Consider the following 16793-nt stretch of genomic DNA (forward strand, 5'->3'; position numbering starts at 1 on the left):
CTAGAGCAGGGCCATTTCAGGGAGAGAAGCAGTGGGGTCACTATGAAAGCCACATGACTATTTCCCATGATGCTCAGAAAGAGAAGCACAGGTGCTACAGGAGTGGGTACCCAGGTGTCAGAAACCTCCTGTCAGAATTCTAAGGTAAGGTGAGGCGGCAGGTGTCCCAGAAAGCCCACCTGGGCCAGGGGGCCGCCACTCCCCAAGGCCAAGCAAGCCTCCCCAACACGTGGCAACAGTGGCCCCAGCTGGAGAAGTGCTGACCAGGTCACTAGCATGTTTTCATGGGCAAAGAGCAGGGTGGAGGCTGCTCTGCTGGAGCCAGGCCTACCCCTCCTCGGGGTCTCCTAATGCTCTGGGGGCTCATGCTGGTGAACCTGAGTGAGCCAGTACAAACAAACTGCTTCTCCAAGTATTGTTCATTAATGTGCATCAACAAAAGCCAGCCTGCCCTGCGGTAAGCAGTCGGAGATGAGGTAAGGGGCTCAGGCAGAAAGCAAAGGTCATGTGGATCCCAGTGCACAAAGGAATCCGAAAATGGGGGAAAATGGGGAAAGACCAAGTGTGACCTGAACAGGTCCTCCTGCCAGTCATGGCTATGGCCAAGCTACAGCGTGTGCCCTCTGTCCCAACAGACTAAGCATGGGAAATTCATGTTTAGAAGCTCTGGCTGCCACCACTGACTTACTGCTGAAAGCAAGTTGCTAATCAGCACTCACTACGAGTTTCCACAGCACGAGGTGGCCGCCTCAGAAGACAGCCTCCCTGCACTGAGGAGCGCGAGCACCAATCAGACTCCTCCAAGCCTGAAGTTCAAGAATGTTCAAGAATCATGTTACTATTCATCCAGGAGTCTCAGGACTGAAGGAGAATCTGGAGCCTAGGAGGAAACATGGTGTTTGATGGCAAAAACAGAGCAAGACTAAGCACACAGGCCAAAAATGCTCTCTGGGGAAAGGGCACTGACCGGTCTCTGCAGGCAGAGAGGGACAGAATGTTCAGTCAGTGGAAGGATGCTGGCCATGCAGAAAAACAGGAAAACATCTGCAAGGGTAATTGGGAGGCACTGGGCTCTGCCCAAGAAAACAAAGCAAAGTCACTGGGCCTCAAATCAGGCAAGGTCCTTGCCTACGACGACACCTTCACTCACCACGGAAGAGCACTACTCCCGGCCAGATGCAGCCAGAGACACCCCAACCTCCTGCAGGAATCACTGTTGGTCAGGACCTGGCAGACACACACAAACTGAGAAGCGATCATTCACAATGCTACTCCCAATGCCCTTCTTGCCTTTTCTTCTACATTATTTTGTCTGCAGAAGCAGAGAGGACCAACTCTGTCCACAAAGTAAAGAAACAAGAGAAAAATGTCCCCTTATGCTCATACAACCAGAGCTATGGCTGAGTGAGGCTGGGCAAGACAGGGTGAGCCAGGGCTAGGAGCTCGTTTGAGCTGTGGACTCCTTTACGGTAGGCCACACTGTAAACTGGTCTTGAGATGAACATGATATGCCGCCTTGGCTTTTATTCTGGGCAGAATTCACAGCCTTCCATCAAATGCCTATTTTGTTGGCCTGTTTCCCAGGCTCACCATGGAAGACAGTCCCTCCATGAAAACATGACCCCACCTCCCACTGCCCTCCCTGATCTGAGCCTCAATTGGGATGAGCAGAATCTGGAAGCACCATGATCCCAAATGATCAGCCAAAAGATACCTAAGATTTCTTCTAACAAACTCAGGGTGCCTGCCCAAGGAACACATGAAGAAATTTCCCACAGAAGCCAATGCAAGCCCTAGGGCTAAGCATGCAGAGGCTAGGTGCCACTTTCCTCAATGCCATGCCAGCTCCTTTTCATCTTCTCATGTTACTGACTTCCGAGTCACTCTTAGCTGGCCTGTTGGTGACTTGCTGCCCTTTAACTTGAAGCCAATACATTACCAGCAGTACGAGGATGACATGCAGAGTGAGGCTACATCCAATCAGCGGGGGATGGCACACAGACCGGCATCACCAACTCTAGAGGGCACCTAACAACTCAGGAAGGCTTTGCTGTGGTGCCTGGGTAGCAAAGATGAAACCCAGCAGGCTGCTATGACCGCCAGTGCTGAGGGCCACTGCACTGTGAGTCACACTGTGCGAGGCTGTCTCTAGGATCTGGAGCCACTGTTTCAAGGATAAACTGTAAGAACATAACACTGCAGAGCCAACCTTTCCTTTTAAATCACCATTCTTAGGAGTACCTCTAGACTCCAAAATGTCAATCAACAGTGCCCATTCAAACCAGTCTAAGTCCCCTCCCCCACTTCTATGTGGCTGAGCTTCCTGCTCCCACCACTGGTTAGGGAATGGCAGGAAAAAGGAAGCCAGTCATCCAAAGAGCACCAGCAGTTATGGCACATGCGCGGCCACGGTCAGGAGACCACACCCTAAATGTTCATGCTGTGGCCTTTAGTGATGGGGCAGTGGGTCACTCAGATTCCCCCAGATGAGAGATGGGGGCCTGCCTGCTACTGGTTCACAGCTGAGTCCCCTACCACATGCTGCCTATGGCCAGAGGGCCTGCCCCACCAAAGTGCCATCCCCTCCAGAACACAAAGGCCTCTGGCCTCAATTCAGACCTCTGAATGGCCAGCCTACTAAGCCCACATGTGAATCTACACCTCAGAGTTGACTCCATTAAGTACAGCCTTCCCCTCCAAACAACCAATGAGGCCATAAAACCCTGTGCTGAGTACAAGCATCCCCAAGAGTTCTAAGCGTACAGTTGTACAGGCCAGTATAGAAACCTCCTTCTGACATCCACTGAGGTGATACAGGAGCACGCAGGTGAAGAGGGGGTGTTCTACCATTCAACCAGAGGCAACAGGGTAAGTGACTGGCCTATAAACGTCAGCTTGCTGTGTTAGTAGCGCATCACTTGAGAAACACCTCATCAGAGACTACATCATCAGTTTGGTCAACCCTGTGCGGACCTAAGGCAGACCTGAAGCCACACCCTGATCCAAGCTGTAGTCCAGCAAGCACTCCAAGCTCACAGTTGCTACAGAGGTCTCCTGTGATGGCATGCAGCCATTCCTCCCACTGCAGCTGCTGCAGAGGTCTCCTGTGACGGCATGCAGCCATTCCTCCCACTGCAGCTGCTGCAGAGGTATCCTGTGATGACATGCAGCCATTCCTCCCACAGTGCACAGTGAACGTATGGACACTACTTGTGCTCATGTGCAGAGAAAGCCCTGGATACTACGAAGATGCTATTGAGCTGCCACCTAGAAACCTGGCGCACACAGCCAGCCTAACAATTATAAGCCACAGCAGGATGACCCATGACAAAGCAGACGACATGGCCATTCTGAGAAGCAGCAGCACAGAAATGCTGAAGTGACACTGTAAGAACATCAGTTGAGCGACAGTGACATCGCAGTTCGCCAAGCTCAGACTCTAGATTCCTCCTCCAGTCAAGGGAGGAGTCGCACAAAGGGGTTGTGTTACGCTCAGGTCAGTGAATGCTGATTTTCCCAAAGTCTACTGGACTCACTCCAAAAACACCGAAAGAAACTGTGAAGAGATCTGTCCCCAGGGAGGCTGACTGTCCCCCATGTGCTACTATAAGCCTGACTCCATAAACGGATGGTCTTTGTGCCGTCATGTTAGAAACTGGATCTGCCTTCCCTTGTTTAGGAGAAGGAGTAATTACTAGGAGCCAAATCAGCGCAGAGGAAAGAAACCAACTCTGGATGCACTTCCCAACAGTTATCTCTGCAGCGACCGCCACTCAAACGCTCTCTAGGTTGGTGTTTAAACAGATCTTCGCTGCTCCTACTGACCCTGGGATGGAGAGAGGCCTGTGTCTGCTGGGCTTCTGAACCCACATACCACACAGTCCCACCACAGGAATGGATGGCATCCAGTTTCACTTCTGGCTTGAGAAAATAAGGTGGTAGATGGGGAAAGTCTCAAAACACTCTCAAAATAGACACCAATTCTGTCTTGAAATACCTTCCAGGCACAAATAACAGGAGTGTCAGTGCACACCACAGATTTCTTCTTGGGTTCCTAGACTATCTGTACAGGGGCCACACCATCCAGCTTTAAAAAATAATTTATGTGCAAAATGCTGTCTGAATCCAGGGCCATGCCCAGGGCTGGGGGAAGAGAGGTGCTTTTAGCAAATGCATGAGTAATGGCCTCTACACTGAAGGAGTTGAATCTTTTATGGAGGTAAGTCATCACCTATAAAACAGAATAAATACAGGAGACAGTCCCCCAAGGTATACAAGGGCTCATTAGTAAGTCAGCTATTTAGAACTTAGGAATCCTTTCTCAAAAAATAAAAATAATAATAATAAAATGCTATAAAGAGAGGTTAAGTTCCTAAGCAGTCCACAAAAAGCCAATTTATCTCTTCAACTGAACCTAACCACGAGTCGAGTCAAGCAGTGTTCAGTAAAGATGTGGGCTGTCTGCACAGACAACAGCCACCTACGGAAGCTAACCTGCCTGCCTCACATGTGCCCTCACCTGGTGAAGACACTTGAGATTTATTTATTCAGAACTGGTTCCAAAACTGTGAGATGCATTCTCATTCATCACCTGCTGGCGATTTCCCCGGGGGCTCCAGCAAAGAAGGGAGGTAGAAGAGGCAGCTATGAACTTGGGGCTCCCAGGAGGCTGGGTAGGTGTGGCAGTGAAGGAAGTCTGTGCAACACACTGGCCAGCCTCTGCTCACAAAGCTGTGGTTCCAAGCTGGGGTGGGAGACTGGGGAGCAAGGCAGGACAGAGGGCAGAAGAGGGCCTATTGGGAAGGGAGCTCAGCTTGGGAAGGGCTGGACCAAGCATGTGAATTTGACTGGTTAAAAGGCCTGGCAGATGGCCCGGCGGTGGTGGCGCACGCCTTTAATCCCAGCACTTGGGAGGCAGAGGCAGGCGGATCTCTGTGAGTTCGAGACCAGCCTGGTCTACAAGAGCTAGTTCCAGGACAGGGTCCAAAACCACAGAGAAACGCTGTCTCGAAAAACAAACAAACAAACAAACAAAAGGCCCGGCGGCAGACACGCCGAAGCAAAATTGGACCTACTACAGAATCCGTGGAGCTCGATGTGCAAACAAGCATGTTAGGGTTCCTAAGGTCAAAGGATTTTAAGACTTGCCAGGGCTGCAGGGAGAGACCTGGTCTATTGCAGAATATCTGTCTAACTAAGCAAGATGTGTTGCATCTGTTTAACTATGTAAAGATGTGCTGCTGTTTTACCTTGTCTGACTATGGAACCTGACTGGTCTAATAAAAAGTTGAATGGCCAACAGTAAGGGAGGAGGTACAGGTGGGAGACTTCTAGGAGAGGAGAGCAGGCAGGAGAAGGAATTTTGGCTGGGGGGCGGGGGGAGGGGATGCCAGGAGCCAGACAGCCAGGCAGGAGGAAGCAGGAAAGTAGGACTCACAGAATGAAAGGTAAAAAGCCTCAAAGTAAATGCAGATGAAGGAAAGAGGTTTAGATAAAAGAGCTGGGGGGGACAAGCCTAATAAGACCCAGCACTCATAATTAATAATAAGTATTCGTGTCTTTATTTGGGAACTGGTTGGCAGCCCAAAGAAAATTCCAACTATACCGGCTTCAAAAAGAAAAGGAGGGAGGAAGGGAGGGAGACAGAGAGATAGAGAGAGACAGAAAGACAGACAGAAAGGAAAGAAGGGAGGGAGGGAGGGAGGGAGGGAGGGAGGGAGGGAGGGAGGGAGGGAGGGAGGGAGGGAGGAAGAACGAACGAATGAATGAATTGCAGGGGCTGGGGTTAAGAGCAGTTACCGCTCTTGCAGGGAACCTGAGTTCAATTGTTGGTATCCATGTCAGATAGCTCACAACTTCCTACAACTCCAGCTCCAGGAAATCCAATGCCTCTGCTGGCACCATGCACAAACTGGCATACAGAGAGATATACACACAGCATTTTAAAACAAAAAAATGAAAGAAAAAAAAGAATTGCAAGCATTAAAGTGCAGGGTATGACCCATGTGACCACTTGGCTCTCAGAGGAAGTCACTGGCACCACTCTCTGTCTAGCCCCTCCCCATTCCTCTGCAGCTGCTCAACCTTCCAGAAAGCCTAGGCAATGCTGGGTAAGACAGAACCCCTCTCCTCAGACACTCTCCACTCTGCCTAGGTTTTCTTCTCTACAGAGCACTTGCTTACCTGGCAAGTGTCTGTCCCCAAACAGGGCTGGCTTTGTCTTGTTCACTGCTATTGTCCTCAGCACTTAGAATAGTGTGTGGGGCTGACACGTCACTTAACGAACAGTGTGGACTGAGGAATCGATACATGGATGGATATACAGACAGATGGATGGATGTATGGGTGGATGGATGGATGGGTGGGTGGGTGGATGGGTGGATGGATGAGTGGATGGGTGGATGGGTGGATAGATGGATAAAGCCCATATAGCTTCAAGGGAAAGAACCTCCCAGCAAAGACATCCAAATTTGTTTTAGTAAATACACACATAGATCATGGGAGAAGGCACCCACACAGAGGTCTGCTAGTTCATGAAAAACATTTTTTAAATCAATGGCACTGATAAGAACATTTTAGTTAGAAGAAAAAAAAAATGGGCTGGAGAGATCGGAGAGCGCTAGCATAGCAGATGGAGTTAAAGAGCCTTAACAGGAAGGTAGAGGACAGCAGAGGCAGGGGAATCACTCCAGTTCCATTGACAGTGAATTCAGCACACCAAGAGGGAAGTAACTAGGCAGCAGCAGGGTCTGAATCTGAGCTCAGGGCAGATTCAGAGCTCTACCAGGCCTGGCCTGCCTGAACTAACATCATTCCACCAATCATGAAGCGGGAGAGGCATAGGCAGAGTCCACTCTGGGCACGACTGACTTCCCTGCCTTAGCTCAACAGTGAGTGCAGACCTGTCAGATGAACTGGACAAAAATCTGGACAAATCTCAATCAGTAATTGGCTCAAGATGATACAGTCCAGACCAATAAGAACACAGCTTCAGCTGAGTCCAACTAAGCACATGCTGTGCTCTCCCAGCTACCCTGGCAGGACATGCAGCTGCAGCTGCTGTAGCCATCCTCTCAAGAAGGGGCAGCCCACTGTGGAGAAAGCCAGCAGACAAGCGGGGCAGATGGGAGAGGTCCCAGCCGAGTTACCCCAGTGCCCAGAATGAGCAGCACCTCCTGGAATTGTTACTGGGATCGAAAGATCCAGTGGGTGTTTCTAGGCCAGTGTCAGTTGGACATCTGTGTCTGTCAGTGGGATGTGATACACCACCTCAATAAAATGCGGCCAAGCAACTGGCTGTCACAAGCCTGAAACTTACATAAGCATAACTGAAACACCACACTGTCCCCAAGGAGAGGGACATAAAAGACAGTATCTACAGCTCTGGAATCCTGACCGGGGTATGCCATCCCTTGGACTGGTCTACCCAAAACTGCCAGCTGCCGGAGCAGGTATTCACAAGCCACTCCCAAAGCAAGATGGTTAAGTGCTGTGACTAAAAGCCTCGCATAAGAAGACAAAGCTTCATAAAAGGCACATCACAGTCTCATTGCAGCTGTGCTTGTCCATCAAAGATTCTGGCCTCTGTCCAACCAGAGACACTCTGACGCAGCTGTGCCAGCGGACGGCAACACTTCTCTCTGTTACCCTCACACTAGCGAGAGTGCAGTGGAGTTGGCTCAAAAACAGGACAGTGGCCTGGGAATGTAGCTCGGACAGTGCTCGGAACAGTGCTTGCCTAAAGAGCCCTGAGTTGACCCCACGGTACCAAAACACTGTAATTCCAGCATCAGGGCAAGTAGAAGCTGGAGAATCAGAAGTACAAGATCACCCTCAGCTGCAGTACACGCAAGGACAGTCTACCAGACAAAACCCTGGAGGTGCCAGTCTGACAGAGTTGTAAAGGTGTGGGGTGGGGCAGGAGGCAGAACCAGCCCCAGTGTGCACTGGCTCAGCTGCATCAGTCTGTGGGTTCGGGGAGTCCCGGAGAGCTCCACCTTCCTTTCCAGGATTAGTGGGAAGTGTGCACGCGATAAGGCAGTTCCTGTGAGACAGAGCTTGTCTTGCGGTGCTGGCACTAACAACATTGCTGCTTTTGCTATATCCGTTACTGACACGTAGAAATGGCAAGTTTGTGGAGTAGATTGCTGTAACTATGACCTGCATATCTACAACCCTGTAATTCTATTCCTGAGCAAATAACCAAGAAAAACATGTATGCATCCCAAAAGACAAACAAATGTTCCCAGCAGCACTACCCTCCCAAACCCCAAAGCACCTAAACCAACGACCCACAGTTATCAGTGTTGATGACAGCAACATCAGGTCCATGCTTAAGGACCCACTTATTCAGAATGTTCTGCACAAGAACCCAAACCAGAGTGAAACTGTCAGATGCCACTGCAGAGATGTCGGAGTGGAGTGAGTGGCAAGGCCATCGTGGAAGAGAACACACGAGAAACGTGGTGCCAACCGGCTAGGAAGCCAGCCAGTCCTGCATCAGGTGTTTCATGTGTCTGCACATTCTAGAGAGAGCATTGAGCTCTGCAATTAACACTGTACATTTCAAAGTGTGACTAATAACAAAATGTCAAAAGACAATTTTCCCAACAGACAATTATACTGACAAGAGCACAACCCTAACATGTAGCTGATAAAAACAAACAAACAAACCAGTCAAACTGCCAAAGCACTTCCTCCTACATCTTTGGTCCCAGAACTGTCAGGCTTTGAGTGACACCCTGTGTGGAGGTCTGGATGAGAATGTCCCCCACAGGCTCATATGCTTGAATCCTCAGTCCCCAGGCAGCAGAACTGTTTGGGAAGGATTAGTTTGTAGGAGGAGGTAAGAGGCTTTGCAGAACAGGGTAGGCTTTGAGGTTTCAAAAGCCCACAGTTTCTCTCATTCTCCCTCTGCCTACTGCCTGCAAACCAGGATGTAAAGCTCACAGCCAATGCTCCAGCACCATGCCCGACTACTTCCTGTCATGACGATCATGAACTAACCTTCTAAAACCGTAAGCAAGCCCCAATTAAATGCTTTTTTTCTAAGAGTTGCCTTGGTCACGGTATCTTTTCACAGCAATGTATGACAATAACTAAGAACCTTAAATATAGAAAACTGGACAGTTGGGAAAAAAATCCTATACTACCCACCATTTAATTCTGGTTGCCACCATTAAACAAGTCATCACAAAACCATCTGGTAAGACGTGGAGCAAAGCCCCTAATGAGCTACAGTCGAGGCCCCAACCCCTGCTCAGTTGCCCATGTAACTCCCGTGCACTGTGGGGCTCACACTCACTGCCACAGGCATCTGAGGCTTTTAAATGAATACTACTGTCATTTCTTAGACTGAAGGTACAGGATGAGCTCACTGTCCCTTAAAAGTCAAGTAGCCCTGAAAACAGCTATGGAACAGGCTGTTAGGAACATCAAAGCTACTGTCTCTAAACCACTAAACAGCAAGCACCAAGCTCAGGCTTCAACTACAGCACTCAAGAGGTGGAGAGAGGAAGATCAAAAGCTCAAGGCCAGGGATGGGGCAATGGCTCAGTCAGTAAAGAAAGCATTTGCCCTGCAAGCGTGAGGACATATGCCTGTGACCCCAGAGAAGTGAGAAGAGAAAGAAACAGACAACTGCAGGATCCCTTTTTCCTCTCTCTCTCACACACACAAAATACACACACACAGACAGAGAGAGAGAGAGAGAGAGAGAGAGAGAGAGAGAGAGAGAGAGAGAGAGAGTTTGATGCCAGTCTGAGTATCATGGGGCTGGAGAGATGGTTCAGACATCAAGAGCACTGACTGCTCTTCCAGAAGACCTGAGTTCAATTCCCAGCAACCACATGGTGGCTCACAACCATCTGTAATGAAATCTGGTGCCCTCTTCTGGTGGGCAGGCATGTATATATAATAAATAAATTTTTTTTTTTTTAAAAAAAAAGCAAAGTCTGCTCTTCTAGAGGACCCAAGTTCAATGCCTAGCACCCATGTCAGGTGGCTCAACCTCTCGTAACTCCAGTCACCTAAGCACATGACTTACTGCCTCTTTACTCCACAGGTGTCACCAACTGGAGTGTTGGTTGCTGCTCAAAGGAGCCCCTAACAGTACCTAATGAGGAGCTTCTGAAAAGGCAGGAGTCCAGGGACAGGACACAGGTCAGGCTTTTGCCAACTCCATAGGAAATGTAAGGCTCGCTATGCCTGGACTTTCCCCCTAGGTAGACCCCTTCCGTTTTAGGACACTTTATTTCTGTTTTGGGGATGCTGTTGGCGTGTGAGGCCTGGAAAGTCTTGTGTATGGGATTTAGGGTCGATCTTAGTCGGGGTTTATTTGGCTTACACTTTCATATTGTAGTTCATCACTGCAGGAAGTCGGGATAGGTCAGGAGCTGATTCAGACGCCATGGAGGGGTGCTGATTACTGGCTTGTTCAGACTGCTTTCTTAAAGAAGCCAAGACCAGCAGCCCAAGAGTGTTCCCACCCACTGTAAGCTGGGCCCTCCCCCATCAATTACTCATTAAGAAAATGCCCTACATACAGGTTTGCCTACAGCTTAATCCTATGAAGCTATTTCCTCAACTGAGGCTCATTCCTCTCCATAACTCTAGTTTGTGTCAAGTTGACATAAAACTATGCAGCTACAGCTGAGACTATGTTAACCTCCACAGAGTCTCGCTCTTTTTTTTTTTGGTTTTTCGAGACAGGGTTTCTCTGTGGCTTTGGAGCCTGTCCTGGAACTAGCTCTGTAGACCAGGCTGGTCTCAAACATTAGACGTGGCCCTCCTTCCCTGGGCTGCTGATTTAGTAGGTCTGAGAAGACCCAGGAACCCACAAATCACTAAAGCCTCAAAGGAGGCCAGGACAAGTCAAAACACAGGGATCCACGCAATCCCCAGAATGTATCAGCTGGGGTAATCCCGGGGAGACTGCAGAAAATGTTGCCTTTGAGAGCCTTCATTAGGCATCTACCTGATATCGTGGCCACTTTAGTTAGAATCAAGGCGGAGCACAAGACAGGACGCTTGAATTAAAGGGGAACAGGTTGAAACTCAAAATAAAAGCTACTCGTGTCATTTAAACAAAACCGTCCATTGCATAACATTATCCATTTTATAAAAATAATGTGTATATGTGTCTGCATGAGGGGCTGTACTCGTGTGCAAGTGGCCCCGGAAGCCAGAGCCATCAGATCTCCAGAAACTGGAGACACAGGAGGTTGTGAGTTACCTGACATGGGTACTAACTAGGAAGCCAACTCCGGAAGGACAAGCAGTCTGCCTGCTCTTAACTACCGAGCCATCTCTCCAGTTCTAGCCTATCATTGCTCTAAACAACTTCCACTTAGAGGAAAGTATTCCCTACTGGAACGCTGTGGAAATTTTCTTTTAACCTGGTTTGAATGAGGCCATTAAAGCCTTCCATTCTGGCCTAACTCTTAACCTGGGAGCCATGGATCCTTGTCAGGGGGTCTTGATTTGATTCTCCCAACTTGGTAAAAGATGCTGGCATAAAAGCCTCCTGATTCTCCGAGGCTGCCCTCCAAAGGGTAAGAACCTCCTAAGGATATTAACCAAAGGATTCTTCTTCGTCGTGGTACTTTCGTTTCTTCTAAATGAAGTTTTGTTGGATTTGTTTGTTGTTTTGTTTTAGTTACACGGGAAGTAAGGAAAATCAAATAATATAGGAAAAGGAGACTATTAAGTCTGTCCTGTGCTTTTTCCGAATCTTCTTCTAAAGTTAATCTTACAACTTTAAGGATGTTTCCAGGGCAGGATTTCTCAAGCTCACATGTAGTCACTTTGTGGGACGAATCTCTTTTAGGGAACTCTGTTCTGAGCATTGCTTGTTCGAAACAATCCTCTACCTTCGTGCAAGCCCAAATGCACGCACACACCTACTGTCAACACCTAAAAATGTTTGCAGGCAAAACTCCCAGGGGCGCCTTGGGTGTACAGGGTCCCTGCTGTGACCGCGTCGGCACCTCCGTGGGGTGGGCCACAGGGAAAATCATCTTGCCCTGGCCACTCACCAAATCGCGGATGAGCTGGTCCACCAGCGGTTCAGGCTCCTCGGCATCGCGGTCCGGGGGCGAGCGAGAGCGGCTGCTCGCGTCCCTCCTGTCAGCACGGCCGGGTCTGGGCGCCGGGGGTCGGCCCGCACCCTCCAGTAGACCCTGCGCCAGCGCCAGGTACCCCGAGGCCTGCTCACCGCGCGCCCCCGCCTCGGGCCTCCGCGGCCGCCGCTCCCCGGCCTCGAGCCGCCGCCGCCGCCGCCTCAGCGCCTGCGACTGGGCCAACTCCTCCTGCCAGCGCCGGCGGAATTCCTCCAGGCCGTGGTCGTCCATGCTTGACGCTCCTGGGCCTACGCGTCACCCACGGGCCACCAGCTGTTGGAGGACCGTCCATCCGCAGGAAGTGTCCGCTGGTGGCCGGAAACTTCCGGGAATGCGGCTCTTAGGTTCCGGGCGGCCACGCCCCTCGGCTCTGGCATCCCTGGGTTTTTGCCACCTTGGCACCAAAGAAGCACTTTTCCTTCGTCCAGCAAACCTGCTTTAAATGACTGCTATATACATATTGCAAAGATAGCATTTATTTTTTTAGGAATTTGTGTGTGTGTGTGTGTGTGTGTGTGTGTGTGTGTGTGGTATATGGATATAGAGAAAGACTCGGAGGCGTCAATTCTTTCTTTCCACCGTGTGGGCCTCAGGGATCGAACTCAAGTCGTCAGTCTTGGTAGTAAGCATCCCTTTCTGCCAAGCCAGCTCACCTTGAAGTAAGCATTCAGATTTACACACAACACACCCAAATTCAAGTAAAACGGAGGTAAATATATATTTTAATGTGAATGTCTGAATATATGGGAAAGGTTACGTGGAAAAATAAGAATTAGCAAAGTGATTGACACGGGAAAGAGCCAATTAGTGATTAAGGATAGGCATGAAGTCCGGAGCTCTCTTAAAGAGATGTCATTTAAGCTAATACTGGCTAATAAAGAGAAAAATCAGCCACAGAAAATCATCAGAGATTTCCAGAACCACACATCTAAAGGCAGTAAGGTGGGGAAGTATCTGTGAAGGAAATTTCTGGAAAGAAACCCCACTTCCCACTGAATCTTCCACTAAAGGTTGATTAGCTGGTCAGAACTTCAGTGAGTGTAGGGAGGTTGGAATGTTGCGAGTCTAGAGCCTAATCATTGTTTGTCTTGGGCTATCATCAGCCCCCTTCTTAGCCATTCCTCTCTCACCTTTGGGTCTAGACTGTCAAGTGAAACCTTTCGATATATTAGCTCCTATCTTCTCCCAACCCCAAAGATCAGAGTGTCACCAGATAGCATCCCCCCTTGCTGCAACCACCTACCTGATATTTCCAACAATGTATGTTAAAAGTGTCTTGATTTTTTTTTTTTTACATATTTTCTTTGTTCTTTTCAAGAAACCTCTACCACATTGGATCATAGAGTTTGGGTGACCTAAAGGGTCAGTTTATGTTTTGACAACATGGTGTTAATGTGGACCAAGATAGCAAGGGCTGGGCATGGGGGGGCGCACACTGAGTTGGCACAAAATGGCTGACATTGGATGTCCTTGGAACTCAAAAGTAAACAATGATGTCATCTTTTGTACAACTGCGTCTGGCAAAATGCCACTTTTGTATGGGCTCTGTGTTAACACAGCCTGAGTTAATACAGCTTGAACCGTCACAAGTTAGCCTGTGAGTCGGTCTGGAGGCCTGTGTGCCAGTTTGGGTGTAGCCTGGGGACATCAGTGTGTGCCTGGGTGCCTGCGGACACCTAACTGACTGCTAGCTTGCCTGCCACCTGTGCGTGGAATATTTTGATCATACTCTGCCACTCCCAAGACTGTCGATGAAGTTTACCTTGAATCAGAGGGTGAGCTAGCTTTGAGCTGCCTAGAACTAGCCATAGAGGTTATGGGGGACTCAGGACATATAGAGAGGCACAAGAGGTAGTAGGGAGGAGCTTAGGAAGATTCAAGGGCCCTTTTGGATCAAGGAAAGGGAGAGAGAGGAGGTCACTGGTCAGTTCACCACCGCTTCTCTGATCAATCGGTTTTTACCCTGATATCTGACTCCCGAGTTTTATTTAATAATCGCTTCGCACCTGTGTACTGGCGAATGAAGTCTCTCATCTGCCCTCCACTCTTCACAGTCTCTCCCCCCCGCCCCCCCCCCCACAGCCTCCCGTCACCCTCAGCCTTCCCTGGCATCAGAAGGCGGTTCTCACACCACAATCACTCCTGTTTGGCTCCGGAATGTCACCCTTTGAGGTAAAGATTGTTTTTACGTTTATATGGCATTGGATGGCATCCCCACCTCCATAATGGTGAGAGACTATGACCCTCAGTCCACAGTAAGACACTGGAAACTTGGCCCTGCAGATTACTGCTTTGCATGGCTGGGCGTCTGATTGAATGCAAAGGCTTGAAGCCTGAATGCAAGCAAGCCCCTTCCGCTCCTCCCTCTCCTCATCCTACATCATCTGGGTCTTATCTTTCCGTCTATTACTTCCATCATCTTTCTTCAAACAAAGGCCATGTGTGGGTCATGTCTACATTTTACAACCTACTTATTTTAAAGCTCATCAGACGCGTGGCCTTGCAGGCAAGCTTGGCTGAGAGCAATGTTCCGTTATAAACTTCTAGTGTGTGGCGGGGTTAGCGAGACTAGCAGGCATTGTCGGGGCTCTGGCCTCTAGAGTCTAATGTGTTTGCTGTCTGGTAGCGAGACTGATGCTGCCTCGAGGCACCTTTGAAAACAAAACCAGTAGAAGTTATTTGTTACAGTAATGCTCAGCCCCTTCCCTGAGCGTCTCGATGACATCCTCTCACCATGAGCTGCGGAGAACCCACTAGAAATGTTCTGTATCTCAACTCACAACTTGCCTATTCTTATCTGCGTTCTGAGTCCATCATGTCCCGCCTCTGCTCATCCCCCAGCATCACGTATCACAATACACAACACAGTTGTTGGTGACTTTATTTTAGCACAATTAGCCCTTGAAGATGATCGGCTCTCAGACCAGAAGCTGGTAATGAGATGCATGGTAACTCTTTATGGATGAGAAAACCCAAGAATAAAGACTTGAAAAATATGTCCCAAAACACATGACTGGTAATTTGCAAACCCAGGGTTTTACTAAGGTGTTTGTTTGTTTGTGCACTCTAGAGGATGGTGACTCAGTTAACCATTAAGTCACCCAGCCCACATCTAAGCCAAGTAGGACACTGGATGGCTTTCTCTACCGTGTTTATTTGTTTTTGCCTGTAGTAGAAATAGCAACAGGGTCATGGAGCTGTAGAGGTGACTCAGAGAGTAAAACATTTATGATTCCTTCAGAGAACTCAGATTCCCAGGACCTATGTCAGGCAGCTCACAGCCTCCTGTAACTCCAGCTCCAGGGGATCTAATGCCCTCTGGCCTTCAGGGGCACCTAATGCACTCAGTGGACATAGATGTGCATACATGTATAGAGACACATTTTAAACACATAAGTAAATCCTTTAAAAAAAAAAGAATAGTAAGTTCCAACAAGCTGATTGAAGATAGACTGACGGAAAAGGACATTCCACCACACTCTTTCCCAGACATCCACTTCTTTCAGCATTTTTACTTCCGAGGATTTATTCTAAGAAAATCACGTAAACAAATAAAAAGAACATGGAGAGGTGTCAATAATAAAGAACACTAGCAACAATCCTCACAGAAGCACCACTGGGGGACAGTAAATTGGAATCAAGTGATGTAAATGTCACAACCGGGACATCTGTTAAATAAATCATGCCTGGGTCAAATAGAAGAAAGATCTAGAATGCCAGCTCCATGCGAACCAGAGGCAGGATCTTATTGCTTCATTTTTGGCACTGGAAACGGCACCTGGGACATGGCGGCTCTGTGGAGTGGGAGAATAACGTGAGCCAAGCAATAGGAAATGCCTGCATGTTACCTTAAGAGAAGAAAATGTAATCCTGACTCTGGAGAGATGGCTCGGGGTTTAAAAGCACTGGCTGCTCTCCCAAAGGACCCGAGTTCAATTCCTGGCACCCACAGCCCAGGGGATCCAATACCCTCCTCTGGCATGGCAGAGATGGGGCCTGTGAGTCTGTGGGCATCCCTTGGTTTCTTATTTAGTCACCAGGCTTAAATCATGGGGTCCCCACCCTAATGGCCTTCATTGTAGCCTCCTCCCTGAAGCCCATCTGAAAACAGCATAGTAAGTTAACTTTCCACACACATAACACCTTACATGGGAATTAAATGTCAACAGAGGAAACCTTAGGTGTGTGTGTGTGTGTGTGTGTGTGTGTGTGTGACACTCAAAACATGTCCAAACCATAGAAATACACTGTCATCTCCACTGTGAAAAAAAAAATTAAGTCATCTTTGTCTAGAAAACCTGTATTGAATCTTTTTTTAAAAAGATTTTATTTATTTACTATACAGTGTTCTGCCTGCATGTATGCCTGCACACCAGAGGAGGGCACCAGATCTCATTAAGGATGGTTGCCAGCTACCATGTGGCTGCTAGGAACTGAACTCAAGACCTCTGGCAGAGCAGTCAGTGCTCTTAACCTCTGAGCCATCTCTCTAGCCCCTATCTTGAGTCTTTTTAAAATTTATTTTAAAATGTTTTCATACAATATGTTTTGGTCATACTCATTTCTCTTCCCCAACTTCTCTCAGGTCCTCTGTCCCTACCAATCCCACTTCATATTCTCTCTCAAAAAAGCTAACACAAAATCAAAAAAAAAAAAAAAAAAAAAGCACAATAC

General features: G+C 48.6%; 1 protein-coding gene across 1 annotated transcript in view; it reads right to left on the bottom strand.

Moving 5' to 3' along the window:
* Fbxw8 (F-box and WD repeat domain containing 8) overlaps positions 1-12415 on the bottom strand; it is a 99321-nt gene extending 86906 nt beyond the window's left edge. The window contains exon 1 of the mRNA XM_057765648.1: positions 12036-12415. Coding sequence (XP_057621631.1) covers positions 12036-12350 — 315 coding nt within the window. The 5' untranslated portion in view covers positions 12351-12415. The remainder of the gene's footprint in view (positions 1-12035) is intronic.
* Positions 12416-16793: the final 4378 nt, after the last annotated feature.

This window comes from Chionomys nivalis, chromosome 3, assembly GCF_950005125.1.
Source record: "Chionomys nivalis chromosome 3, mChiNiv1.1, whole genome shotgun sequence".
Lineage (NCBI taxonomy): Eukaryota > Metazoa > Chordata > Mammalia > Rodentia > Cricetidae > Chionomys > Chionomys nivalis.